Genomic DNA, 27,531 nt, shown 5'->3' with positions numbered 1-27,531 from the left:
CAGGATTTGAGTTACAAATTACAACTGGAGACAGAAAACATGTCAAAAGGCAAAAACGCAATGTTCAGACGGTGGTGTCTGAAAAGAGGATGCTGTCCAAGTTGCATGCCATCTTGGACAATGTCTCCCATCCACTCCATAATGTACTGGTTAGGCACAGGAGTACATTCAGCCAGAGACTCATTCCACCGAGATGCAACACTAAGCATCATAGGAAGTCATTCCTACCTGTGGCCATCAAACTTTACAACTCCTCCGTCGGAGTGTCAGACACCCTGAGCCAATAGGCTGGTCCTGGACTTATTTCCACTTGGCATAATTTACTTATTATTATTTAATTATTTATGGTTTTATATTGCTATATTTCTACACTATTCTTGGTTGGTGCGACTGTAATGAAACCCAATTTCCCTCGGGATCAATAAAGTATGTCTGTCTGTCTGACACTCATGGGGAATCTCAATACTCAGGGAGATTGGGAAACTCCCAATTGGTGCTGGATCCCCAAGAGAAGGAATTTATAGAAAGCCTACACTTTTTAGAGCATCTTTTTGTTGAGCCGACAGGGGGAAAAGCAATTCTGGATTCAATGTTGTGTGATGGTTTGGGAGCTTAAGGTAAAGGAACCCTTGGGAGACAGCATAATATGATAAGAATTCATCCTGCAGCTAGGGAGGGAGAAGTCAGATCTATCAGTATCACAGTGAAGTAAAGAGAATTAGAGAGGCATAAGAGAGGAGCTGGCCAAAGTTGATTGGAAGGGGTCACCAGCAGGGATGACGGCAGAAGAGCAATAGCTAAAGGTTCTGGGATCAATACATTCCAAAGATGAAGATGTATTTTAAAGGGCAGATGAGACAACTGTGCCTAACATGTGAAATCAAAGGCAGCATAAAAGCAAAAGGGAGGGCATATAATATAACAAAAATTAGTGAGAAGTTAGAGGATTGGGAATTTTCTAAAAACCAACAGAAGTAAACTAAAATAGCCATAAGGACAGAAAAGATGAAATATGAAGGGAAGCCTGCCAATAATATATAAAAAGATAACAAATTTTTTTTCAGATATATAAAGAGTAAAAGAAAGATGGTAGTGGATATTGGACTGCTAGAAAATGACATTGAAGAGGTAGTAACAGGGGACAAAGAAATGGCGGATGAACTTAATTGTATATTGTATCGGTCTTCACAGTGGGAGACATTAGCAGTATACCAGAAATTCAGCAGTGTCAGGGAACAGAAGTCAGTGTTACTAAGGAGGAAGGTGTTTGGAAAGCTGAAAAGTCTGGTGCTAGATGTATAGGTCACCTGGATCACATGGACTACACTCCAGGGTTCTGATTGAGGTAGCAGAAGATATTGTGTAGGCATTATTAATGATCTTTCAAGAATTGCAAGATTCTGGAATGGTTCCAGAAGACTGGAATATTGCAAATATTACTCCACTCTTTAAGAAGGGAGGGAGACAGAAGAAAGGAAATTATAGGCCAGTTAGTCTGAAATCAGTGATTGGGAAGGTGTTGAAGTTCTTTGTTAAGAATGTGGTTTCAGGAGGCACATGACAAAGTAGGCCAAAGTTAGAATGGTTTCCTTAGGGGGAAATCTTGCCTGACAAATCTGTTGGAATTCTTTGAGGTAATAACAGGCAGGATAGGCAAAGGAGAGTCAGTAGATGTTGTTTAATTAGATTTTCAGAGGGTCTTTGACCAGATGTGGCACATGAGGCTGCTTATCAAGAAAACAGCCCATAGTATTATAAGAAAGATAGCAGCATGGATAGAAAATAGGCTGACTGGCAGGAAGCAGTGAGTGGGAATAAAAGGGGCCTAATCTGGTGTTCTAGAGGGTTTGGTATTGGGATTTGGTATTACTTTTCAAATTATATGTCAATGGTTTGGTTGTCAGAATTTTTGCCTTTGTGGCCAAATTTGCAGATGATACAAGGATACACGGAGAAGCAGATACTGTTGAGGAAGCAGGTTGTTTGCAAAAGAACTTGGACAGATTGGGTGAATGGGGAAAGAAGTGGCAAATGGAATATAGTGTAGGGAAACGTATCCTCTTGTTCCTTGATAGAAGGAATTAGAACATAGAGTATTTTCTAACTGGGGAAAAAAAATCAGAAAATCATAGGTGCAAATGGACTTGGGAGTCCTTGTGCAGGATTTCCTAAAGGTTAACTTGTAGATTGAGTTGGTAGTAAAGAAGGCAAATGCAATCTTTGTATTCATTTCAAGAGGACTGGAATATAAAAGCAAAGATATGATGCTGAGGCTTTATGTGGCATTGGTCAGACCACACTTGGAGTATTGTGAGCATTTTTGGGCTTTCTATCTAAGAAACAGTGCGCTGACATTAGAGAGGGTCCAGAGGAAGTTCACGAGAATGATTCCAGGAGTGAAAGGGTTAACTCAGTGTTTGATGGCTCCAGGCCTGTATTCTCTGAAGTTTAGAAGAATGGGGTGGGGGGGGGGGGGGAATCTCTTTGAAGCTGATTGAATATTGAAAAGCCTAAACTGAGTGGATATGGAAGGATGTTTTCTGTAGTGGGTTAGTCTAGGACCAGAGGACACAGCCTCAGGTTAAAGTAAGGGTTCCCAACCTAGGGTCGCAGATACCTCTGTTAATCGTAGGGGTCCATGGCATGAAAAAGTTCAGGAACCATTTAGAACAAAGATGGGAAGGTATTTCTTTAGCCAGAGGCTGGTGAAATTCATTACCTCTGATGGCTGTAGAGACCAAATCATTGAGCATATTTAAAGCTGAAGCTGATAGTATGAAAGGTTACAAGGCGAAGGCAGGAGAAAGGGGTTGAGAGGGATAATTAGTCAGTCATGATGGAATGGCAGAACAGGCTCACAGGGCCAAGAGGCCTAATTTTGCTCCTACGTCTTATTGTGTTATGCTTCCTGTGTCACAGAAATTACTGTATATTCTCTGTGAATAATGCTGTTTTGCCTTCCTGATGGGATGGGAAGATACAGCTCTTGCTGACTGAGAGCTATCTTATTCCCCTGATTTGAAAGTAGCATCATGCCCATACCTCTGCTGTTAGCCATGCTTTCTGATTTGCCCTTACGTGGATGTCCTCAAAGCACTTCTCTATGTAGGCAGTCACAGGTCTCACATATTCATCAATGTTAATGTAATGATCGTAGGTCGCTGCCTCCCTGAACATTTTCTAAGGTACATCCAGCACTTCCTCTTTTTGTCTTACATTTCCAGCATCAGTTTTTTAAAAAAATTTTCACATTGTGGTGACCCACTTTCTGCGCAGGTGAACTGGCTCACAAATAGCCAGCGCGCGGGGGGAGACTTTGGTAATGCACCTCTGATGTCATTTCCGCCCGGAGAGGGCTGGCGCTAGGGATTAAATGCCAGCGCTGCAAAGTTTGAATGAACTAGTCTCGAAATGACTTACCGACTGCGTGTCATCTCTAGCTCTGTATGTAGTACATCACTACATTGGTGACCCCGACGGTCCAAACGGGATTTGGACCAAAGATGACTGACTCTTCATCTGTTCACACAGTTTTGCTAAAACTGCCGACTTTCTGGATGCTGCGACCACGCAAGAGGTTTAGCCAAGCAGAAGCCCAGTTCCAGATTCGGCAGATATCTTCTGATTCCACGCGTTACTATCACGTGGTGAGCGCCCTTGACCAGGAGACAGCCGCCCAGGTTGCGGATTTCATACAGTCACCCCCGGAAGAAGGCAAATATGAAGCATTCAAAGTGCTGCTCATTGGGACCTTTGGCCTCTCACGGCGTGAGCGGGGTGCCCGCCTGCTTCACCTGAACAGTTTGGGAAGCAGACTGCCGTCAGCATTGATGAACAAGATGCTGGACCTGGCTGACGGACACAAGCCCTGCCTCATATTTGAGCAAGCGTTCCTAGAGCAACTGCCCGAGGACATACATCTGTTGCTGGCCGACACAGATTTCAGCGACCCCTGGAAGGTGGTGGCCCAGGCAGATGTGCTGTGGAAAGCCAAGAGGGAGAGCGTGGCGTCTGTCGGTCAGATTACCAGGCCACGTGCCCAACAGCAGATCAGACCAGGCCCGGCAGTGGGGTGCACACAGCACAGAGGCAGGAGTGAGGAGGCCAGAGAACAGTGGTGTTTCTACCACTAGCGGTGGGGCCCAAAAGCCCGCCATTGTCTCCTGCCCTGCAAGGGCCAGGGCCAGGGCCAGCTGCCGCTAATGACTATGACGGCTGGCCACCAGGACAGCCTCTTGTACGTCTGGGACAAACAGTCGGGACGCTGCTTCTTGGTCGACACCGGAGCGGAAATCAGCGTCTTGCCCCCGATGGGGTACAACACAACAGGAAGCCAGGACCCACCCTGAGGGCCGCAAACGGCAGCAGGATACAGACCTATGGCACCCGCACGGTGCAGCTGCAGTTCGGCACCAGCCGGTTCACGTGGGACTTCACACTGGCCGCCGTGGCCCAACCACTCCTGGGGGCGGACTTCTTGCGAGCTGACAGCCTGCTGGTCGACTTGCAAGGGAAAAGACTGGTACATGCCGAGACTTTCCAGACATTCTCCCTGGGTGAAGCCAAGTTGCTGGCCCCACACCAGGACTCCATCATGCTGTCGGACAACAAATTCACCAGAATCCTGGTGGACTTTCCATCGATTCTGACACTGCAGTTCACGGCAGCCATGCCCAGACACGGGGTTCAGCGCCACATCCCGACCAAGGGACCACCCCTCCACACCCACGCATGAAGGCTCTCCCCGGAAAAGCTCCACCTGGCGATGGAGGAGTTCAAGAGGATGGAGAAATTGGGGATCGTACGGAGGTCCGACAGCCCATGGGCCTCCCCCTGCACATGGTGCCCAAAGCAGCTGGGGGTTGGAGACTATGCGGTGACTACCGCAGACTGAACGAGGCTACCACTCCAGACTGCTACCCCATGCCACACATACAGGACTTTGCAGCAAACCTGCACGGGGCAAGAACATTTTCCAAAGTAGACCTCGTCCGGGGATACCATCAAGTCCCGGTGCACCCTGAAGATATCCCAAAAACAGCACTTATCACCTCGTTTGGCCTGTTCGTGTTCCTCTGAATGCCATTCAGCCTGAAGAATGCCGCACAGACGTTCCAACGGCTAATGGATGCGGTGGGATGCGACCTGGACTTTGCGTTCATCTATTTGGACAACATCCTTATAGCCAGCAGTAGTCGCCAGGAGCATTTGTCCCAACTCCACCAGCTCTACTCCTGCCTGAGTGATTTCGGCCTCACAATCAACCCGGCCAGATGCCAGTTCGGTCTCGATACCATCAACTTCCTGGGCCACAGGATTACCAAAGACGGGGCAACACCTCTGCCCGCCAAGATAGACGCGATCGGCCACTTTGCCCGGCCCAACACGGTCAAAGGTCTACAGGAGTTCGTTGGTATGGTGAATTTCTACTGCCATTTCCTCCCCTCAGCAGCCCGTATCATGCGCCCTTTGTACACCCTGATGTCGGGTAAAGGCAAGGACATGACTTGGGGCGAGGAGGCCGCGACCGTTTTTGTTAAAGCCAAGGAAGCCTTGGCAGATGCCGCGGTGCTGGTGCACCCCAGAACGGACATTCTGACCGCACTCATGGTGGACACATCCGACACAGCAGTCAGTGGGGTGCTGGAGCAACCCATCGAGGGGCGCTGGCAACCCCTGGCATTCTTCAGCAAGCACCTACGACCACCCGAACTCAAGTACAGTGCTTTTGACCGGGAGCTGTTGGCTCTGTATCTGGCAATCCAGCATTTCGGGTACGTCTTAGAAGGCAGGCCGTTCACCACGTTCACGGACCACAAACCGTTGACCTTCGCGTTCACGAAGGTGTCTGATCCCTGGTCGGCTCGCCAGCAGCGACATCTATCCTACATCTCCGAGTACACGACGGACATCCAGCATGTCTCGGGAAAGGACAACATCATGACGGACGCACTCTCCAGACCATCTGTCCAGGCCCTGTTCCTGGGGGTGGACTATGCAGCACTGGCGGAGGCGCAGCAGGCAGACGACGAGATGCCCAGCTACAGGACCACAGTCTCGGGTTTGTAGCTGCAGGACTTTCTCGTAGGCCCAGGTGAAAGAACCCTCCTGTGCGACGTGGCTACCGGCCAACTTCGCCCCATCGTCCCGGCAGCCTGGAGGCGGCGAGTTTTCGACTCCATACATGGTTTGGTGCACCCATCTATCAGGACAACTGTCCGGCTGGTCTCCAGCAAGTTTGCGTGGCACAGACTTCGCAAACAGGTCAGTGAATGGGCCAGAACGTGCGCGCAGTGTCAAACAGCCAAGGTGCAGCGGCACACTAAAGCCCCGCCGCAGCAGTTCGAACCCACCCACCGGAGGTTCGACCACATTCATGTGGATATCGTGGGCCCCCTACCAGTGTCCCAAGGAGCGCGGTACCTCCTAACTATGGTAGATCGGTTCACAAGGTGGCCAGAGGCGGTCCTGCTCACCGACACATCTGCCGACTCCTGCGCCCGAGCACTGATTGCAACCTGGGTAGCACGTTTTGGGGTACCGGCCCACATTACCTCCGACAGGCGCCCAGTTCATCTCCAGCCTGTGGTCGGCTATGGCCAGCCTGTTAGGAACACAGCTACACCACACTGCTGCCTACCACCCACAGTCGAACGGACTAGTGGAATGCTTCCACCGTCACTTGAAGTCGGCTCTCATGGCCCACCTGAGAGGACCTAACTGGGTGGACGAGCTTCCCTGGGTCCTGCTTGGAATTCACACAGTGCCCAAAGAGGATCTGCACGCCTCGTCGGCTGAGTTGGTGTACGGCGCATCCCTGGCCGTCCCAGGAGAGTTCATACCAGCCCCAAGGGGGCAAGAAGAAGAACCCGCAGCAGTCCTGGACAGACTACACAAAAGGCTCGGCAACCTGGCCCCCGTACCGACTTCACAGCACGGACGGACCCCGACCCATGTACCCAAAGACCCGCAGAACTGTAAGTTTGTGTTTGTATGAAGGGGCGGACACCGGGCACCGCTACAGTGGCCATAGGAGGGGCCGTTCAAGGTGATCAACAACAACGGGTCCACATACGTTCTGGACATTGGGGGGAAAGAGGAGGTTTTCACGGTGGACCAACTCAAACCAGCCCATGTAGATTTGGTGCAGCCAGTCGAGGTTCAGGCACCGTGGCGCAGAGGCAGACCTCCCAAACAGAGGCTGATCCAGACTGTGGACATTGGGGGGTGTATCACCGGTTCTGGGGCCGGGGGGGGGGGGGGGTGTTATGTGGCGATCCACTTTCTGCATAGGCGAACCGGCTCGCAGATAACCAGCACGCAGGGGGAGACTTTGGGAATGCACCTCTGACGCCATTTCCGCCCGGAGAGGGCGGGCACTAGGGATTAAATGCCAGCGCCGCGAAGTTTGAATAAACTAGAAACAATTTACCGACTGCATGTCGTCTCTAGCTCTGTGTGTAGTACATTGCTACAACATCATAAATAAGTACTTCAGTTTTGGCTTTGAGCTTTGTCTCCAACAGAGGCAACAATCTACCTCAACCATGACATGAACAACACCACCAAGTATCAAGTTCCCTATGACCCTCCGCTTTAATGCCATGGGCAATCAGGGCACATCAGCAACATTGCTATGTATGTCTAAGTGGTAGGGTATCAAGAAGGGTTTCTGCATCTTCTTAGCAGCTGAAAGAATGACGGTGAGTATGAGTATTGTGTGCTTGCTGAAAAGGGAAAGGATGAAATGCAGAATACTGTGATCACATCTTTCTAATACATTCTAAAATTATCTTTGAACATTATCCAGCTTTGTTAATCTTTTTCCAGCTTTTAAAAAAGAATATCGATCGACCATTAAATAAGAATACTCTTTCAACATTGGTACCATATCTGTGCTCTTTATCTGTTCCATTCATTTTTTAGATACTGACTAACCTTCTATCCATTTCCATTGTTTACAATTATCACTAACGAATTGTGGCAATAGTTTCACTTTGTTATTAAACCCATGTTCATTTGATATTGCCATTGAGTTCTCTTTTGCTTTCTTATTAAGTGCAAAATATCAAAGTTAGAGGTAGAAATTTGGCAAATACATTGTCTTGCACCATTGTTAGTAACTTGCTAGAATCACTGAAGGGCAGATGGAATATTTACATGTATGGTTGAAGTCCTTTTTTGGATTAGCAGTAGTAAAGTTAAGAGTAAATAAATGAAAGACTTCTTTATAAACATTGTGTCAATGTGAAGCAAGGTTTTTAGGGATTACTCCTGGGAAAATCATTGGCATGTGAGCCATAAATTTCTCATAAAATAAATAGGTGGTAAATAACAAGTAGATACCTGAAGTTTTTTGAGAAGAGCTCTCTGCAAGTGCCACTTTCCAATGGAAGTTCCCAATTGCAGAATTACTCCATAACATTGCTCTAGCATATCACTGAATTAATACTGGCAGTGTTAATTGCCAGCTAGAGGCATAAAAAGGAAATCTAATTAAACAACATCCACAGCTCTATCCTACCTGTTATTTTCTAATAGAATTCCAACATTAGTAAAGAAAGCCAAGGATCATTGTAAGGTGAAAGGGAGAAAGAGTTTACAAATTGTAATCAAAATAGTTTTGAGGAAACTAAAATTATTATGATTTTGTTTTTGTCTAGTAGACAGGTTGATTGTCAGCCATAACAGATGTCAGGTGAGTATTTCACCCTGTAACAATGTCAGTGTTCAGGGCTGTAAAATTACCTTTCACTTAAAGGCTCTTCTTAAGAAGTAGGACCTAATTTGCAATCATAACTAGAATGGCATTTGAGTTACAATTTTTTGACAATAGCAATGGCATTGACAATGACCTTGTCAAAAGCCCTTTTCATCTCCTTTGAGCATTCTTTGAGATACTCTTGCGTAATTCTACATGTATAATACCAAATAAAAATGTATATGTGTCATGATTGGCTGTGCTCCTTTTATCCTCTGCTTTCAAGCTCATGTTGCAGCTGTAGTATTTCTTTCTCAAAGATTATTTTTTAAAATTCTGTGAAAGTATATGCAAAAATACATAATTCAAATAAAAGGAATGCTATATTTGAAGTGCGAATGTACCTTGGTTATAGATTGTGGGAGGCAATTGTGATGTGATCATTGCAGAATTATGCATTACTTATAAGATCATAGACCGGATAGAGATCAAGTTAGTATTTAAAGTAGATTGCAAGAAATATCAAAGCATCATTTTAGTATTTTAAACACCTTTTTCAATACTTTAAGTTTAGTAGTTAAATTAAGGTTTCTATCCGTGACCACATGAAAACATGACTTAAAACAGCAGAAATGTTTTTAATTCATTTGCAAGCATAAGTGGAGAGAAAGGTCAAAAGATCATAATACTTCTCATATTAGGTTCAATGGCAAGATGTTGTACTTGCTCACGCTTCACTGTTGACTTAATATATGCCCTTCGTGTACAAACTTAGAATTTCAAACTGCAGTAATATTTTTTCTCTTTCATGTAGTTTAACTAGAGATGAATTCCCACACAGAAAGAGTACTGATCTGATTTTGTTACTCAAGCATGAGACAAGGTTTTTTTTTTAATCATAACCTTGGTCTGTGTATTAAGAAGAAACTACTAAAGTTCTGTTATTTTTCTTTCATGCAAAGACAGTTAAATAAGTGGCATTTCCCAATGCAAAATCTTATTTGCTTCACTGAACAACTTCTTCTGTAACATTTCATAACAGGGTCAATACAATGTAGCCTGCGATTACATTTGGCGAGGATACGAGATTGCAATGACCTTGGGTGATCTACGTTTAGTAGAGATAATGCAGGTTCACTTCGGCATCTATAAGGCTCATACAATGATGACCACATATTGTCATTGTGTTGAAGCTGCTGGGCACCTGGATCTTGAGCGTTTGGTGACATGGAAGGATAGCAGAGTAGACATGTTCACTGACTCCAGTATGGAAGGTAAGTTGTTGAACACAGAGCATAATGATGACTCTGAATTGTTAATGGATAGACCATGATGTATTCACATTAATTATTTTTACATCAATTATTGTTCTATTTACTTACTTAATTTTGAGTTTACATTCTTTTTTATTCTGAAACATGGCTGGATGTTTGTAAGTGTGATGCAGCTATCCAATGTAACTAATACATGATTAATGTGTTAATTGATATTAGCAGATGGAGCCAGTTTGCTAAAAAAAAATGTCCTGATGCCATCACAGTAAAAAGATGAACAAAATGATGGTTAGTCTCTGCTAATAATCTCAATTGTGATTGATCTGGTTCACCATCCGTGCACGCTGCATGCATTATTCCCACAGTTACACTGCTGTGACCATGTCACAAGGGGAGCTATCTGTAGGTGGTTACTAGCTTCAGGTAGCAGATCAACTGTCTTTAAAGTGCTTCTGATATTTTAAAGTATTTAAATAACTGACAGCATTAAGATTACTAAAAAAACTGTTTACATAAAATACCTTTGTGCACTAGAAAATTAAATACATTTAAGTTTTGAAAGATAAGACAAGAAAACACATTTCTCCAGTTATCTTTTCAATCAAGTTTGAAATGAATGGGGTCACGTTACATTGACTAGCCATCCCTGCAGAGGCGCAGAAAGCACAGAGGTGCGTTAGATCTCCAGACCTGAGACATATGTTTTCCCGCGCTAGACTGAAATGCTAAAACAAGCAGAGGAGCAATAGATCAGATGCATCAGCATGTGACCTTAAACTCATTCCTGACCTCTGCATGGCAATGCATAGCCACATTAATCAGAATAAAACTAACACACACTGTGGCAAGATGGCAGTTCTTTAAAGAGCAGAACAGCCAGCAGAAGACCAGCCCATTGTGATCTGTTTCAGTCAGTGTATTGATGCTGGTTTGGTAAACAAACTGAAATGAAATATTCAATGAAACAAACAAAAAATAATTGTCAACTTTATTCTATATTAACTTGAGGATAATATTCTAATTGTTTCAAACAACAACACACACAAAATGCTGGTGGAATTCAGCAGGCCAGGCAGCATCTATAGGGAGAAGTGCTGTCGACGTTTCGGGCTGAGACCCTTCATCAGGACCCTTCTAATTGTTTGTATGCTTGAGCATAATGAAATGTATTTTACAAAATTGGAAATAGATTTTGAAATATATTGTTTAATATACTAAATAATATATCTAAAGTTAGAGTATATTACAAATTTCATGCTTCATTGTGCTACTGGCCACAAAGGAAGCTTGATTTGTTTTTAGAGCAACTTAATGTAATTTGAATTCTACTGTATATTGCTGCCTTATAGCATTAATAGTTCTGGTGATAATGTGGAAGCAAGGGATTAATCCATTAATGTAATATTTTAAATGTGCAAATTTATGTATTTTCATATCTAATTTATGATTTGTGGTTAAGTATAATAATTACAAATGTATTATTTGTCTTATTGATGTAAGGTTTTTAAAGGATTTTGTTTTAAGATTTGCATACTGCCATTTTTAATATTTACAGTAAATATTTAGTTGAAACATTATTTGTTAGTTACAGTTTCTGCATAGTTTGGAAGAGTTGATCCTGTGTCAGACTTTGGAACATCCACTGAAACACAATGCTAGGTGTTTAACAAGAGCGATTTCATGGAACTGGTTGGGGAAATGGGATGAGTGATGCTAGGATCAATGTATTAGTGACAAATTGAGCAAGCCAGAAAGTTGGCCTCAAAGGTCATTCTGCTAAAATTCAGGTTTTACAGAAAATGTCGAGGGGCAACCAGTCTACTTTCTCCCAAAATACTTGGAACTGCATATAATCATGAATCCACTTTGCAGTTGAGTTTCCCAGACTTCAGGATACAAACATACTCGTTCTCAAAAATAGGATTCAAAACCCATCCATCTCAACAAAAGGGTTTGTGAATTAGACCTATTAATCGTGCAGCCTGCTCTAAATTGCCACAGGAACTGAGGTTGCCAACAGTACTGTATTGAAGACACATATTTAAGTGGAAAATTGGCGGCCCCGTTCAAAATCCTTAACAAGATGCACCTTTCCTTTAGGCTTCTTCATTAGTAAGATTACAGAACATATAAATAAAGCCCTGGTTGGGTTCTGAAATAATACTTATACTGAAGTCTCTTAACAAACACAATGACCAGCAGTATTTGAGTATCTTGTAGTAATCCTCCAATCATCCAAAAAGCACTGGGAGGCAGAACAAGGCACAGCCCACAGTAACTTTGACAGCTGCCTAAGCCACATCCAAATCCAGCCAGCAGATTGAGCTGTCAAATACTGCTATTTGCAGCTGCCATATATGAGAAGGAGGATCAAGAAGAAATGGAGTGTGGAGGAAGAAAGAGAAGAGTAATAGACCCAGGAACAACACCTTAACAATTCATCTGAAACACAGCGTTGAAATACAGTAACATTCTGGTGGCTAAGACTGTCAATAAATTCGCAACCTGTCAGGGATAAAGTACACATACAATGGAGTTATAACTCTGGTATGTGGGGAAACTCTGATGTATTCATTCTCTCTCACCTTCACCCAGAACATCTCCCCACAAACTGCTGAATTATGTGGGTTAGTAAATGTTCAAGGCGGTGCAGCAAATGAATGTTAAGAATGACCAGAGCAAAGTCATAACAAACCTATTTTCTCTAATCATGTCATTAACATACATTGCTTCACCAGATATATACAAAATCATACAGAACAAACAGAAAGTGGAATTAAAACAAGCTCATTTTGTGGGATTTGGGCACTGGAAGTAATCTTGGCATTAAGTAATTATCCCTTATTACCCTTGAGAAGTTCATGGAGCCTGTTGTAAGATGTTCTAGTATGTAGACACACGATTGCAAAGTATTATATTTTGAAAACTGATTGATATGCAACCTGAAGAATTTCAGGTGGACATGTTCACAAGTGCTAGGTGCCCTTGTTATTCTGAATGGCTATAGTTGTGAATTTGTAAGGTGCTATCAAAGCATTATTATCCATATTGTTTATGGCAAGTACTGTAGCCACAGGTTGTTCTGTCCTGATGGTGTCTAGGTTCATGAGTATAGTGTTGTTAGTACTGTATAGTACTCGATCCTGCTCCTGATTGTATGTCCTGTTGGTGGAAAGACTTCGCTCATTTACTAAAGGTTGACCAAGATTGACATTTATTTATTAATATCTATGTATATATCTATCAATGTATTTATTTAGAGATGCAGTGCAGAGGAGGCCCTTTTGACCCAGCAACCCATCTGTTTAACACTAGCTAATTACAGGACAATTTACAATCACCGATTAACCTTCTAACCAGTACATCTTTGGGAGGAAACCAGAGCACCCAGAGGAAATACACACTGCTCATGGGGAGAATGTACAAACTCCTTAGCTCCTCCGGTGTTGGAATTGTACTCCAAATTCCAGAATGCCAGTAGAGGTATTAGCATATACTAACTGCTATGCTACCTGTGGCCAATATTAATGTGGCTATTCCAGTTCAATTTCTGGTTTCTCATTATCTGGTGCAAATAGCATGCTTTATTTTCAAAAAGTGGCATAGAACATTCCATGCATTTGATACCATCACATTAATGAGATCACGTAGGTACTCATCACATACACATCAGGGAGAGTACAGAATTGACACTGATTTGGCTATATTCACATTCAATAAAAGCTATTTTGACCTTGAACAAAAGTAGGCGAGTGAGCATTTTGGAGAGAATGACAACTCCCTGACCTTTACCATAGCCTTTGACAGGGATATAGCAGGCGGTATGGACAAATATTAAATTGGAGGGAAGGCCGATTATGATGCTATTAGGTAGGAACTTGGTAGCATAAATTACTAACAGGTGTACTCAAGGAAATGCTCAAAGGAAATGTGAAAGTTGTTTATGAGCATTTCCATGGAATTCTAGATAAGTTTGTCCCATTGAAGCAGGGAAAGGATGGTAGGGTGAAGGAACCATGGTTGACAGTAGATATGGAACATCCAGTCAAGATGAAGAAGTAAGTATACTTAAGGTTTAGGAAACAAGTATAGGAGAGGACTAGTGACAGTTATAAGATAGTCAGGAAGGTGTTTAAAAAGAAGCCTAGGAGAGCTATAAGATATGAGAAGGATTAAGGATAACCCCAAGTTATTCTACATGTAGGTAAAGAAGAGGAGGATAATTAAAGTGAGGATAGAACTGATCAGAGATAAAACAGTAAATGTGCCTGGAGTCAGAGGAGCCAAGGAAGATCCTTAATGATTTTTTTACTTCAGTATGCACCAGTGAGAGGGACCTTGACAAATGTGAGGACAGCATCCAGAAAGACTTGGAGAGATTAGGGCAAAGAAGTGGCAGATGAAATACAGCATAGTAAAGTGTATGGTCATGTAAGTTGTATAAGGAATAAAGGTGTAAATTATTTTATAAACAGGGAACAAATTCAGCAATCAAAGGTGCAAAGGGACTTTGGAATCCAAGTGCAGGATTCCCTAACAGCTAACTTGCAGATTGAGTTGGTAGTAAGGAAGGAAAATGCAATGTTAGGCGAGGACTTGAATATTATAAGCAATGATGTAATACTGAGACTTAATAAGGCACTGGCCATACTGTAATTTTTGGCTACATATCTAAGAAAGGATGTGCTGCCATTGGAAACAGTCCAGAAGAGGTTTACGAGAATGATTCTGAGAATGAAAGGGTTAGTGTTTGATGCCTCTGGGCCTGTACTCACTGGAGTTTAGCAGAATGCTGGGCTATCTCATTGAAACATACTGCATATTGAAAGGCCTAGAAAGAGTGGATGTAGAGAGGATATTTCCAACAGTGAAAGAGTCTAGGACCAGACAGCACAGCTCCACAATAGAAGGACATCCCTTTAGTACAAAGATGAGGAAGAATTTCTTTAGCCAGGTGGTGGTGATTCATTGCAACTATAAAGGTCAAGTGATTTGGTATATTTAAAGCAGAGGCTGATAGGTTCTTGATGAATAAGAATTAAACATTACAGAATAAAGAATGGGGTTGAGGGGGAAAATAAATCAACCCTGATCAAATGGCAGAGCATATGTGACAGGTTGAATGGTCTAATTCTGCTCCTATAATTTATGTCTTATTGTCAAATCCTGGAACATGTCAAAATTAAGGAGGAGGATATGCTAGAACTTTTGATAAACATTGAATAGATAAGTTCCTGGGATCAGAATCAGGTTTAATATCACTGGCATATGTCATGAAATTTGTTATTTTGTGGCAGTAGTCAGAAGTATATTGCAATAAAAGTATTCCTAAATAGGAATATTTGGTGACTCCCATTGGAGCTACATGCAAACAGTTGTTCCCTAACGCACCATCTTAACATTGGATAGGCTGTACACCAGGTTACTACTGGAATTGACTGAAGTGATTACTGCAGATTTGGTGATGATATCCCATAGGAATATCAGAGATTCAAGGATGGCAACTATTATTTATTTGCTGAAGAAAGGTAAAATGGATAAACCTAAGATTATAGACCAGTGAATTTTACATTAGAGCATAAGATGTAGTAGATGTAGACCATTCAGCAGATCATGTTTGTTCCGCCATTCCATTTTGGCTGATTTATTATCGTATACCCAGTGACTTGTTCTTCAGTGCCTGTGCAATGAATTCCACAGATTTATCACCCTCTGGCTAAAAATGATTACTCCTCATCTCTGTTTCAAATGCAAGTTTCTGCATTCTAAGGCTGTGCACTTTGGTCCTAGACTTGCCCACTAAAGGAAACATCCTCTCCACATCTACTTTATCTAGGTCTTCAGTAGGTTTCATTGAGAGTCCCCCACCCCCACCCCAATTTTCTAAACTGCAGCCATCAAACACTCCTTATGTGTTAACTTTTTCATTCCTGGAGTCATTCTCATGAACCTCCTCTGGACCCTCTCCAATGCTAGCACTTTTTCTCAGATAAGGGGCCCAAAAGTGCTCATAATACTCCAAGTGCAGTCTAACAAATGCCTTATAAAGACTCAGTATTTCATCATTGCTTCTTATATTCTAGTTCTCTCAAAATGAATGCAAACATTCCATCTGCATTCCTTACCACCAATTCAACCTGGAAGTTAATCTTTAGGAGATCTTGCATAAGGACTCCCAAGTCCATTTGCACCTTTGAAGTTTGAATTTTCTCCTGGTTTATAAAACAGTCTACACTTTTATTCCTTCAACCATACACTTTGCTGCATTGTATTCCATCTTCCACTTTGCCCATATTTTAATCAGTCTAAATCCTTCAGAAGACTCCTGGCTTCCTCAATAATATCTGTCCCACCACCAATCTTTGCATCAATTCTGTCATCTAAATCATTATACATATAACAACCATGCTGACTTCTGCCTATTTTATCATGTGCCTAGTGCCTTGAAATCTCATCTTTAATAGTGGGCTCCAACTTCTTGTCAACCACTAAAGTCATACTAACTGGGCTGTAATTTCCTTTATTTTCCCTCCCTCCCTTCTTAAAGAGTGGTGTGATATTTGCAATATTCCAGTCTTCCAGAACCATTCCAGAATCTAGTGATTCTTGAAAGATCACTACTAATATCTCCACAATCTCTTCATTTATCTCTCTCAGAACCCTGGGGTGTAATCAAACTGGTTCAGGTACTGTCTGGATTAGAAAACATGTCTTATGAGGAAAGGGTGAGGAAGCTTGGGCTTTTGTCTTTGGATGCAAGGACGATGAGAGGAGACTTTATAGAGGTGTATAAGATGATGAGAAGCATTGATAAAGTAGACAGTCAACACCTTTTCCGCAGGGCAGAAATAGCTAATATGAAAGAGCATAATTTTAAGTCAATTGGGGAAAAGTACAGGGGATGTCAGAGAAGTTTTTTTACACAGTTTGGTGAGAGCATGGAACGCACTGCCAGGGTTGGTGTTAGAAGCAGATGCTTTTGGGACTTTTAAGAGACTCTTAGGTAGGCAGGCGCACAGATGAAAGGAAAAGGTCAAAGTTCAAAGTAAATTTATTATCCAAGTACATATATCTCACCGAATACAACCCAGAGATTAATTTTCTTGCAGGCATGCACAATAAATATAAAAAACACAATAGAATCTATGAAATATCATACCCAAAGGGACAGACAACAAACAATGTGCATAAGACAACAAACTGTACAAATACAAATAGAAAAAAAAGGATAGTGGGGAGGGCTTTACCATAATAGACTGGGCTGTAGCCTTTCCAAGCCATGATGCAGTCAGTCAATATACTCTCCACCACACATCGATAGAAGTTTGTCAGATTTTTAGATGATGTGCTGAATCTTTGCAAACTTCTAAGCACTGTTCTACTTTCTTCACAGTGGCACTTGCATGCTGAATCCATAATAGATCCTCTGAAATGATAACACAGAGGAATTTAAAGTTGCTGGTCCTCTGTACCACTGATCCCCAGTGAGGACTGGCTCATGGATCTTCAGTTTCTTTCTCCTGAAGTCAATAATGACAGTGGTGTCATCAACAAACTTAAATATGGCATTAGAGCTGTGCTTAGTCTCACAGTCACAAGCGTAAAGCAAGTAGAACAGGGGGCTAGCCAGACAGCCTTGTTGTGTACCTGTGGAGCAGATATTGTTGCCTATCTGAACTGACTGGGATCTCCACGTGAGGAAATCAAGTATCCAGTTACACAAGAAGGTCTTGAAGCTTATTGTGGAGAACATTCTGTCAGACTGCATCATTGTCTGGTATGGAGGGGCTACTGCACGGGACTGAAAGAAGCTGCAGAAGGTTGTCAATCTAGTCAGCTCCATTTTGGGCACTAGACTACAAAGTACCCAGGACATCTTTAGGGAGTGGTGTCTCAGAAAGGCAGCGTCCATTATTAAAGATCTCCAAAACCCAGAGCATGCCCTTTTCTCACTGTTACCATCAGGTAGGAGATACAGAAGCCTGAAGGCGCACACACAGCGATTCAGGAACAGCTTCTTCCCCTCTGCCATCCGATTTCTGAATGGACTTTGAAGCTTTGGACACCACCTCACTTTTTTTTAATATACTGTATTTCTGTTTTTGCACATTTTTAAAATCTATTCAATATAAGTAATTGATTTACTTGTTTATTATTATGTTTTATTTTATTTATTATTATTCTTTTCTCTGCTAGATTATGTATTTCATTGAACTGCTGCTGCTGCGAAATTATCAAATTTCACATCACATGCTGGTGGTAATAAAACAGATTCTGATTCTGATTATTGATTTATCACTTGTTGTTTCTGCCATCAAGAACAAGTTACAGGATCCTCAGGACCCACACCACCACATTCAGGAAAAAATTAGCAAGCTTTGTGGGAGGGAAGGGTTAAATTGATCAGCACAACATCGCGGGTCAAAGGGCCTGTATTGTGTTGTACTATATTGTTCTATGTTCTACATTTGACCCAATGTAGCGCTTCAGTAGTTAATTACGGGACAACAAAATTTGATATGTCACATGCCTCTGGCCTACAAACCATGCTGCTGGAACATATGGTATAGAAAACATTGTATCATCCTCAAACAACAGTTCCACTAACAGGAATACACTGGCAGAACACTGCATTACTTAACCTATTAGGTTATCAAGATTTGAAAATGATAAATTCTGGATATTTTCGGGGAAAAGCTCTTGTTGTCAGCTACCAATGCAGGAATAAATACCTGAAGAAAATGGGAGGGAGGAAGATAAACAGTAATGACAAGAAAGATAGAGTTCTATATTCCATCTGGATAGCCTTCAACCCAATGACATGAACACCAATTTCTCAAATTTTTGGTAATGTCCACCCCCCCCAACCTTCTTCACCATTCCCAATCCCCTTTAACCTCTCTCACCTTATCTCCTTGCCTGCCCATCGTCTCCCTCTGGTGCTCCTCCCCCCTTTTCTTTCTTCCATGGTCTTCTCTCCTCTCCTATCAGACTCCTCCTTCTCCAGCTCTGTATCTTTTTCACAAATCAACTTCCCAGCTCTTTACTTCATCCCTCCCCCTCCCAGTTTCACCTATTACCTTGTGTTTCTCTCTCCCCTCCCCCTACCTTTTAAATCTACTCCTCATCGTTTTTTCTCCAGGCCTGACGAAGGGTCTTAGCCCAAAATGCCGACTGTACTTTTTTCCATAGATGCTGCCTAGCCTGCTGAGTTCCTCCAGCATTTTATGTGTGTTGTTTGGATTTCCAGCATCTGCAGATTTTCTCTTCTTTGTGAGTTCTATATGCTCGTGTAATTCATGAACAACACTGATAATAACCATACCTAAAAAACACAAAATGCTGGCAGAGCTCAGCAGGCCAGACAGCATCTATGGGAGGAGGTAATAACGACGTTTCGGGCCGAAACCCTTCATCATGAGTGAAGTAACATGGGATGGTCGAGGGGGCATAAGAAGTGGGGGGAGGGATAAAGTAGAGAGCTGGGAAGTGATAGGCTGGAGGGAAATGGGCTGGGGGAAGGTGGAGAATTATGGGAAATAAAAGAGAAAGAAAGGTAGGGCTGGGGGGAGAGATTATAGTGAGGGGGGAAAAGAGAGAGAAAGAGAACTCCCCACGAACCTTTTTCTGGGCACTCATCCCTGCAAATGGAAGAAGTGCTACACCTGCCCCCACACTTCTTCCCTCACCACCATCCCAGGCCCCAGACAGTCCTTTCAGGTGAGGCACCACTTCACCTGTGAGTCAACTGGGGTGATATACTGTATCCGGTGCTCCCGATTATACATTTATACATTGGAGAGACCCGCCGCAGACTGGGAGACCGTTTTGCCGAACACTGGTGCTCAGTCCTCCAGCAGTGGCGGGATCTCCCTGTGGCCACACACTTCAATTCCACAGACCACTCCCACTCCGACATGTCTGTCCATGGCCTCCTCTACTATCAAGATGAGGCCACACGCAGGTCGATGGAGCAATACCTTATCTCCCGCCTAGGTAGCCTCCTTCCTGCCAGCATGAACATCCAACTCACTGACCTCCATTGATACCCCTGCCCCCCCACCCTTACCCCCATCCCTATCCATTATTTTAGTCTGGTTCTCTTTCTCTTTTTCCCCCCTCACTATAATCTCTCCCCCCAGCCCTACCTTTCTTTCTCTTTTATTTCCCATAATTCTCCACCTTCCCCCAGCCTATTTCCCTCCAGCCTATCACTTCCCAGCTCTCTACTTTAACCCTCCCCTCGCTTCTTATCCCACCTCGACCATCCCATGTTACTTCACTCCTGATGAAGGGTTTCGGCCTGAAACGTCGTTAATACCTCCTCCCATAGATGCTGTCTGGCCTGCTGAGTTCTGCCAGCATTTTGTGTTTTTTATTTATTTCCAGCATCTGCAGATTCACTTGTGTTGCCTAATAACCATACCTGTCTGTTCATTTGAAGTCCAACGTTCCTTACTGTTCCTTTAACAATGATTATTGTAAGTTTTTCTTCCCAGTAAAATCAGCCACCAAGCTGTTGAATATTGTTTTCCAGAACCACGATAAGAGCAGTTTTCTTGACAGCATCCTTGGCTTATTGGGCAGCAATCCAAGTTTGGATGCTGTTAGTGATAGCCTGCAGAGGACAATCTGCAATAGTCTAGGATTCAGTTCTTCAGTACAGCGTGAACTGCAGTGTAAGTTGGAACTTTGTCCATGGGATGTCACATCATGCCACACACAGGTGTGTTGATGGAGATGCCTTTCCATTAAACTTAGGAAGGAACAGGTTTCAGATTCAGTACAAGGTATTGGAATATTTAAGTCTTCATGTTAGGCCCCATTGACATTCTAATCTAGCTTGTCTGCATAAGACAAATGGTGGATTTTTGTCCTGAAATTCCCTAAACATTATGGAATGATTTTCACCATAGGAAATACCGCTATTCAAAAAAGTGACTAAAGATGGATTAATACAATATTTTTATATTCATTGTTTTTTTCTTCTCATAAGAACATTAAGAAATAGCAGGAGTAGGCCATCTGGCCTGTTGAGCTTGCTCCACCATTTAATAAAGTCATGGCTGATCTGGCCGTGGACTCATCTCCACCTACCTGCTTTTTCCCCATAACCCTTAATTCTCCTACTATGCATAATTCTATCCAACCTTGTCTTAAATATATTTACTGAGGTAGCTTCCACTGCTTCATTGGGCAGAGAATTCCACAGAATCACCACTCTCTGGGAAAAGCAGATACCCCTTATCTCCATCCTAAATCTTCTCCCCCAAATCTTGAGGCTATGTCCCCTAATTCTAGTCTCCAGTAGAGACAGCTTTCCTACCTCTATCTTGTCTATCCCTTTCATAATTTTATATATTTCTATAAGATTGCCTCTCATTCTTCTGCTTTTCAGTGATTACAATCCCAGACTCAATCTCTCCTCATAGTCTAACTTCATCATCTCAAGAATCAACCTGGTGAATCTCCTGCACCGCCTCCAAAGCCAGTATATCCTTCCTCAAGTAAGGAGACCAGAACTGCACGCAGTACTCCAGATGTTGCCTCACCAGTATCCTGTACAATTGCACCACAACTTCCCTGCTGTTAAATTCAATCCCTTGAGCAATAAAGGCCAACATTCCATTTGCTTTCTTGTGATAGCCTGCTGTACCTGCAAACCTGCTTTTATGATTCATGCACAAACACTCCCAAATCCCTCTGCATAGCCACATGCTGCAGTTTTTTACCATTTAGATAATAATCTGCTTTTTTCATTTTTTCCTTCCAATGTGGATGACCTCACATTTGCCAGTATTGTATTCCATCTGCCAGACCCTTGCCCACTCACTTAACCTATCTATATCTCTCCGTAGGTTCTCCGTATCTTCTGCACAATTTGCTTTTCAACTCAATTTAGTATCATCAGCAAACTACGCTCAGTCCCCTCTTCCGGATCTTTAATGTAGATCGTGAACAGACAGCACTGACCCCTGCGGCACACCACTCACCACTGATTGCCAACCGGAGAAACACCCAGTTCCCAGTTAGGAGGACTCTAATCACTGGTTATCTAAAATGAAAAAGGAGCAAAAGTTCTGTTGGGTTATGAGAGAGAAGGGGAAAAAACCACATGTTTAGACTTCCTCCAGTTTCTCATTCAGAAAAAAATTAAGGAATGGGGGAGAAGTAGGATGAGCAGTGGAGAAAAGTATCTAGATTCTTTAACTGTTTATCATTTCAGCAGCATTGGCAGCCCAGTCAAAGTTAGGAATGAAAAAGTTTAGAACTAGGCCTCTGCCTTCACTTTGTAATTTGACTTGATTACCAACTGTCAATCTTACCATGTCTATAAACACTATTTGCTAATTCAGCAGATGTGCATTAGTTTGTAATGATCTTTAAAAACTTTTTTGGTCACTAGGTATACTGATTCTATTATTGAATTTGTCAAATAGACATTCAAAACAAAACCATTCATCTAAATAATGAGTGTACAGAAGTGTAAATAGGAGTTTGATTTGTAGAGAATGGTTTGATGCTTAATGGATTTCCAAGTACAGCATATTAAAGGCTATGATTATATTCAACATCGGGTGTTGATTGCTACAAGATATCAACATTGGTTGTAAGCCACTACAAAAAAATAAACATTTTGTATTTTAATAAAGCACCCTTATCAGGCAGTGCTTTTATGAGGTTATACTTTATTTAATGACAGCCTCCCTTTCAGCTAGGCTAACAAATGTCAATATACACAGAGGGTTAAAATGAGGCTGTTTTTAATGACAGCCTCCCTTTCAGCTAGGCTAACAAATGTCAATGTACACAGAGGGTTAAAATGAGGCTGTTTTTAATGACAGCCTCCCTTTCAGCTAGGCTAACAAATGTCAATGTACACAGAGGGTTAAAATGAGGCTATTTTTTTTTTGGAACATTCAGATTGGCGGCTGCCAGGGAGACACTAAACTATCTTGGCTAATGACATGTAGGTACTGAATCTTCAGACCTCTCAGGTGGCTGCAGCCAACCAGATCCTTCAGTATGATGAAAAGGTTGAGATAAAATAAACTGACAGTTGCTAGTCAGTGCAGGCAGCAGCCTGCACCCAGGCAGCTAAGACCCCAGGAGTCCTATTTTACAAAGGCTTTCACTGCTGTAAGCACAAACTCTTGAACAGACCAGATTGGCAGCTGATGGTCGGTAGGGGGAGGGGATGGGGGTTAAGGGAGGGAAACTGGATTACCCAGGAATTATTGGCTAATTAGAAGCCATTCCCACCTACTTAAAACCAGGCTATTAAGCAAAAATACAATTCTCTTCCTGCTATCACCACAGTACATGACATAATACTACAATCAATAGCCTCCCACTGACTGCCTCAGCATCCACAAATGAATACATTGTAGTTCAAGTATGCAGCAATTGAGTTGGTACAGCAAAACTGCAAATTAGTTTTACAAAATATATCTTTCAACATAAAGATAATACCGCAACATTTTCTTCTGTGGAGATGAAATAAAGAAATCAGTTTCCTGGTATTGACAGCTGTCAGAATGAAGATACACTCCAGAAATGAGAGGTCAATAACTGTTGTATTTTATCATGTAATTTCAAGAGCATAAACAGCATTACAAGTGAGGATTTATGGTTCTGCTATTTCAAGTCATCTTTCATTTGAGTAAAAGGTACAGTTGGGAACTTGAATTTTAAAAACCAAACCTTCATCTATCATGAAGGGGAGGGGAGCAGTGGACACGACAACACTTTAAAAGCACTGCCACCAGCATGTGTGCTGCTAATTGACTTGAGAATGACTTTTAGTCTCAGGTGTCAAATGCAATAATTCTACTATAGGCTCTATTCCAAAATATAGATTTTTTAGATAATTGCAAACACAGACCAGCCATTCTATATTTTTTTAGTTCAGTATTGGAGATTGGAAGATCAACCATTATTGAGTTGTTATTTTTACTCTATTTACCAATGCTAAGGAGATGTGATCTTAAAACAATTTTCTGCATTGTTTAAAATGCTTGAAAAGCAAACAAATTTCTTACTTAAATCATGTATTAAAGAAGTAATAGAAAGCAAAATTGTGCTCTACATGGACTGTCCTGAATTTGAACTAAATTTGATAGTACATTTCCTCATCTTAACCAATAAAAAACAATGGAGCACCCAGGAAAGCTAACTTTGATATTGTTTTTACTTTATTCTCATCAATAGAACAACTTGCCAACAGTAAATATCAACCAGACAAAATTTACATTTTGCATCATGTCTTTTAAAACATGGAAAGAGATTACTAACCAATTCAATTTATTTATTGATTGGCCAATAGCTGAAAGAAGTGCAAGTAGAAAAATCATAGAAAAAGAAAAATTGTAATTATTGTGGTTGTTTGTAAAACCACATGTTACATTACAAAGAACCTACAGAATGCATCACACAACATTAAAGTCTCTAAAGGAATACAGGTGCCAGTTACGGCAATGACAAGGAAACACAAGGAAAAGAGAGAACATCGCTGATGAATTTGTTCAGGCGGTTATGCAGTTGGAGAAAATGTTTAATCAACCAAAAGGTTGTCTTGAAGAGTTATTTCCCTGCAATACAAACGCCATCAAATTAAAGCTGTTGTAAAATAAGTATTTACCAGAGATTTCAAAAACGATTTGCAGCATAATACAAACATGGCAAATAATAAAGAAAATATTACCCTTGGTAAAACCATGATAAAGGATAATTCAACTAAATGTAGACTGTGCTCTAAATAATAAGAGCAAAAATAGGAGCAATACTGCAATGGATGAAGTGGAAATTGTGTAAGTATGCAATTACTGCTCCCACGGCATGCTTCAAAAAGTTCTCAACACAAGTCAAAAAAGCATGGGTTAATGAAGAATGTCTGTGCACGATTCTGCAAGCTATACGATGAAGATCTTTTTGACTTATCCTTATTATCACTGACATACAGAATTGTCAGTGGCCACTTTGTTCGGTACACCTGTACACCAATTCGTTAATGCAGATATCTAATCAGCCAATTATGTGGCAGCAACTCAACGTGTTAAAGAATTCAGACATGGTCAAGTGGTTCATTTGTTGTTCAGACCAAACATCAAGATGTGGAAGAAATGTGATCTAAGTGACTTTGACTGTGGAATGAATATTGGTGCCAGAATGGGTGTTTTGAGTATCTCAGAAACTGATGATCTCCTAGCTTTCACGCAAAGCAGTTTCTAGAGTTTACAGAGAATGATACAAAAAACAAAAGACTTACAGTGAGCAGCAGCTTTGTGGGTGAAAATGCCTTAATGAGAGAGGTCAGAGGAAAATGACCAGACTGGTTCAAGCTGAAAAGGAGATGACAGTAACTCAAATAGCCATATGTTACAACATTGGTGTGCAGAAGAGCATTTTTGACTGTAGAACATATCGAACCTTGAAGTGGATGGGCCACAGTGACAAAAGACCATGAACATATACCTAGTGGCTACTTTATTAGGTACGTCCTGTACCTAATAATGTAGCCACTGAATATATGTTGTAAAATGTGCTATTTTGTGACAGTAGTTACAGTTGATGCCCAGGAACTTGAAGCTGCTCACTCTTTCCACCATTGACACCTCAATGAGGACTGGTGTGTGGTCTTCCAACATCCCCTTCCTCAAGTCCTCAATCAGTTCCTTAGTCTTGCTGACATTGAGTGCACAATTGTTGCAACACCACTTAGTCAACTAATCTACAGTATCTCATTCCTATACATCTTGATGCAGTCAGAGTTTCTGCCAATGACAGTGGTGTCGATGGTGAATTTATAGACGGCCTTTGAGCGGTGCCTAGCCACATAATCATCTGGGTAGAGAAAGAGCAGAGCAGTGAGCTAAGCATACATCTTTGAGTTGTGCCTGTGTAGATTGTCAGCGAGGAGGAGATGTTATTACCAATCTACGCTGACTGTGTTTAAGAGGATAATGAATTTCATTATTGAAGCAGATACTTTGCTCAAACATGAATTGAAGCTGAAGAGAGACTACTTTGGAATCTTCTAGGAAATGGTTTTAGCAAAAGGGATCCACGTATCAACATTTTTCATTGGTTTTCTTCTACTCAAGACTGTCAGCTCCTTGGTTGAATAACAGAGAGCATATGCAAAACTTGTGCAAGGTGTGCACATCCTCAGTGATATTCTACATTTTATACAGCTTAATCATATTTGGAAAAAAATTTATTTTATACAGTATTGCCAGCTAAAGTTTGTGACAGAGGAATCATCTTCTGATAAAATCAATTGAAGCTCTTAAAGGTGAAACAGCTCATGTTCACCAAGTTCATGCCACCATTGGAGTGTGAATAATAACCTCACTTTAATAAAATTATGAATAAAGCATTAGTGACTATTGGCCTGGAGTCTGTACATCTCTAAGCTCCTAGCAATTCAATGTATGCAAAAAAATTGAAGCATTTTTATGACATTTTTCTCTTCAACATTTGTCAAGAGACAGGCAACAATGGGGCACTTAGACAAGGCACTGCAATTTCAGAGTGAAGATTTGTTTAGTGTTAATGTGCAAGTCATTGACCCACCATGTAAGGACACATTCTTACAAATCATTGTTGATTATAGCTAAATCTGTAACTGTGTGCATGGGAAGAAGATCAAAAAGCACAGCAGAATCAGTTCATGGGCTACATGATAACTCCGTGTTCCTACAAATCCATATGTTGCGCATAGTTCTGGTGTGTGTAGCAAGCACAATGGCTGGAATTAACCAACATTTTTGTGCCCATAGCTATTATATATTTGGTATATTTCTTCTCTCAGTATCATGCCATCAATGACTGCAAGGAAAGAGCATCAGTGTCTGCAGACTCATTAAATATGTATGCTTGATTTACTAGAATAGATTTACTGAATCTCTATCTTGTATGTGGGCATCTGCACTTAAAACACAATTTCTCTGCCTTATCTATATATACATATTAGCATGCATTAACATTAAACATTTTTGGAAAAAAAATTATATGTTTACATATATATTATTTTAGTTTAGTTGTAAGTGTTAAGGTTGCAAGTGATTGAAAGCTGAATCATCACTTGACTGAAGTTTTGTTTAACAGTCAAATTTAACAGCAAAATAAAGCTGTAAACTTCAATATATTTCCTATCATGCCTTGTATTAATGCTTCAGTGAATCCAATGAAGTAGATTTTCATGTGTCAACATTCATCAGTGAATATCTGATTCCAGCAAAATTGTGGTGAAAGATTCATGGTTATTATACGCAATTATATAATGCCCCTTTTTTCATATAGTCGGTTGAGCTGCAAGTTAAAGTTTTATTTCAAGGTGTGGATCCACTCAATTGCTTCAGTTAGTCAGATTGTATGTCAATACTAAATAATATAATGCATAATATAAAATCTATAGTACAGTTGTACAGCAAGAATTTGTTCATCGGTCATAGTCTGATGATGTAGCTACATTTGCTGCAGGTGCTCATTTATTTTCCTTATTTTCTTCATGCTGTAAATGACCACATCTTCTCTGGCACACTCTAAACTGTT

At 41.6% G+C, this 27,531-nt stretch overlaps 1 protein-coding gene across 1 annotated transcript in view; it reads left to right on the top strand.

The window, feature by feature from the left end:
• The window catches only part of ttc29 (tetratricopeptide repeat domain 29), a 362,663-nt gene that overhangs the window by 226,399 nt on the left and 108,733 nt on the right, over positions 1–27,531 (top strand). Inside the window, exon 10 of the mRNA XM_059965001.1 lies at positions 9,744–9,975. Within this exon, the coding sequence (XP_059820984.1) occupies positions 9,744–9,975 (232 nt within the window). The remainder of the gene's footprint in view (positions 1–9,743; positions 9,976–27,531) is intronic.

The sequence above is a fragment of the Hypanus sabinus genome, chromosome 3 (genome assembly GCF_030144855.1).
Source record: "Hypanus sabinus isolate sHypSab1 chromosome 3, sHypSab1.hap1, whole genome shotgun sequence".
Lineage (NCBI taxonomy): Eukaryota > Metazoa > Chordata > Chondrichthyes > Myliobatiformes > Dasyatidae > Hypanus > Hypanus sabinus.
The sequence above is the reverse complement of the archived record's forward strand: the minus strand, read 5'-3'. Positions and strand labels throughout refer to the sequence as shown.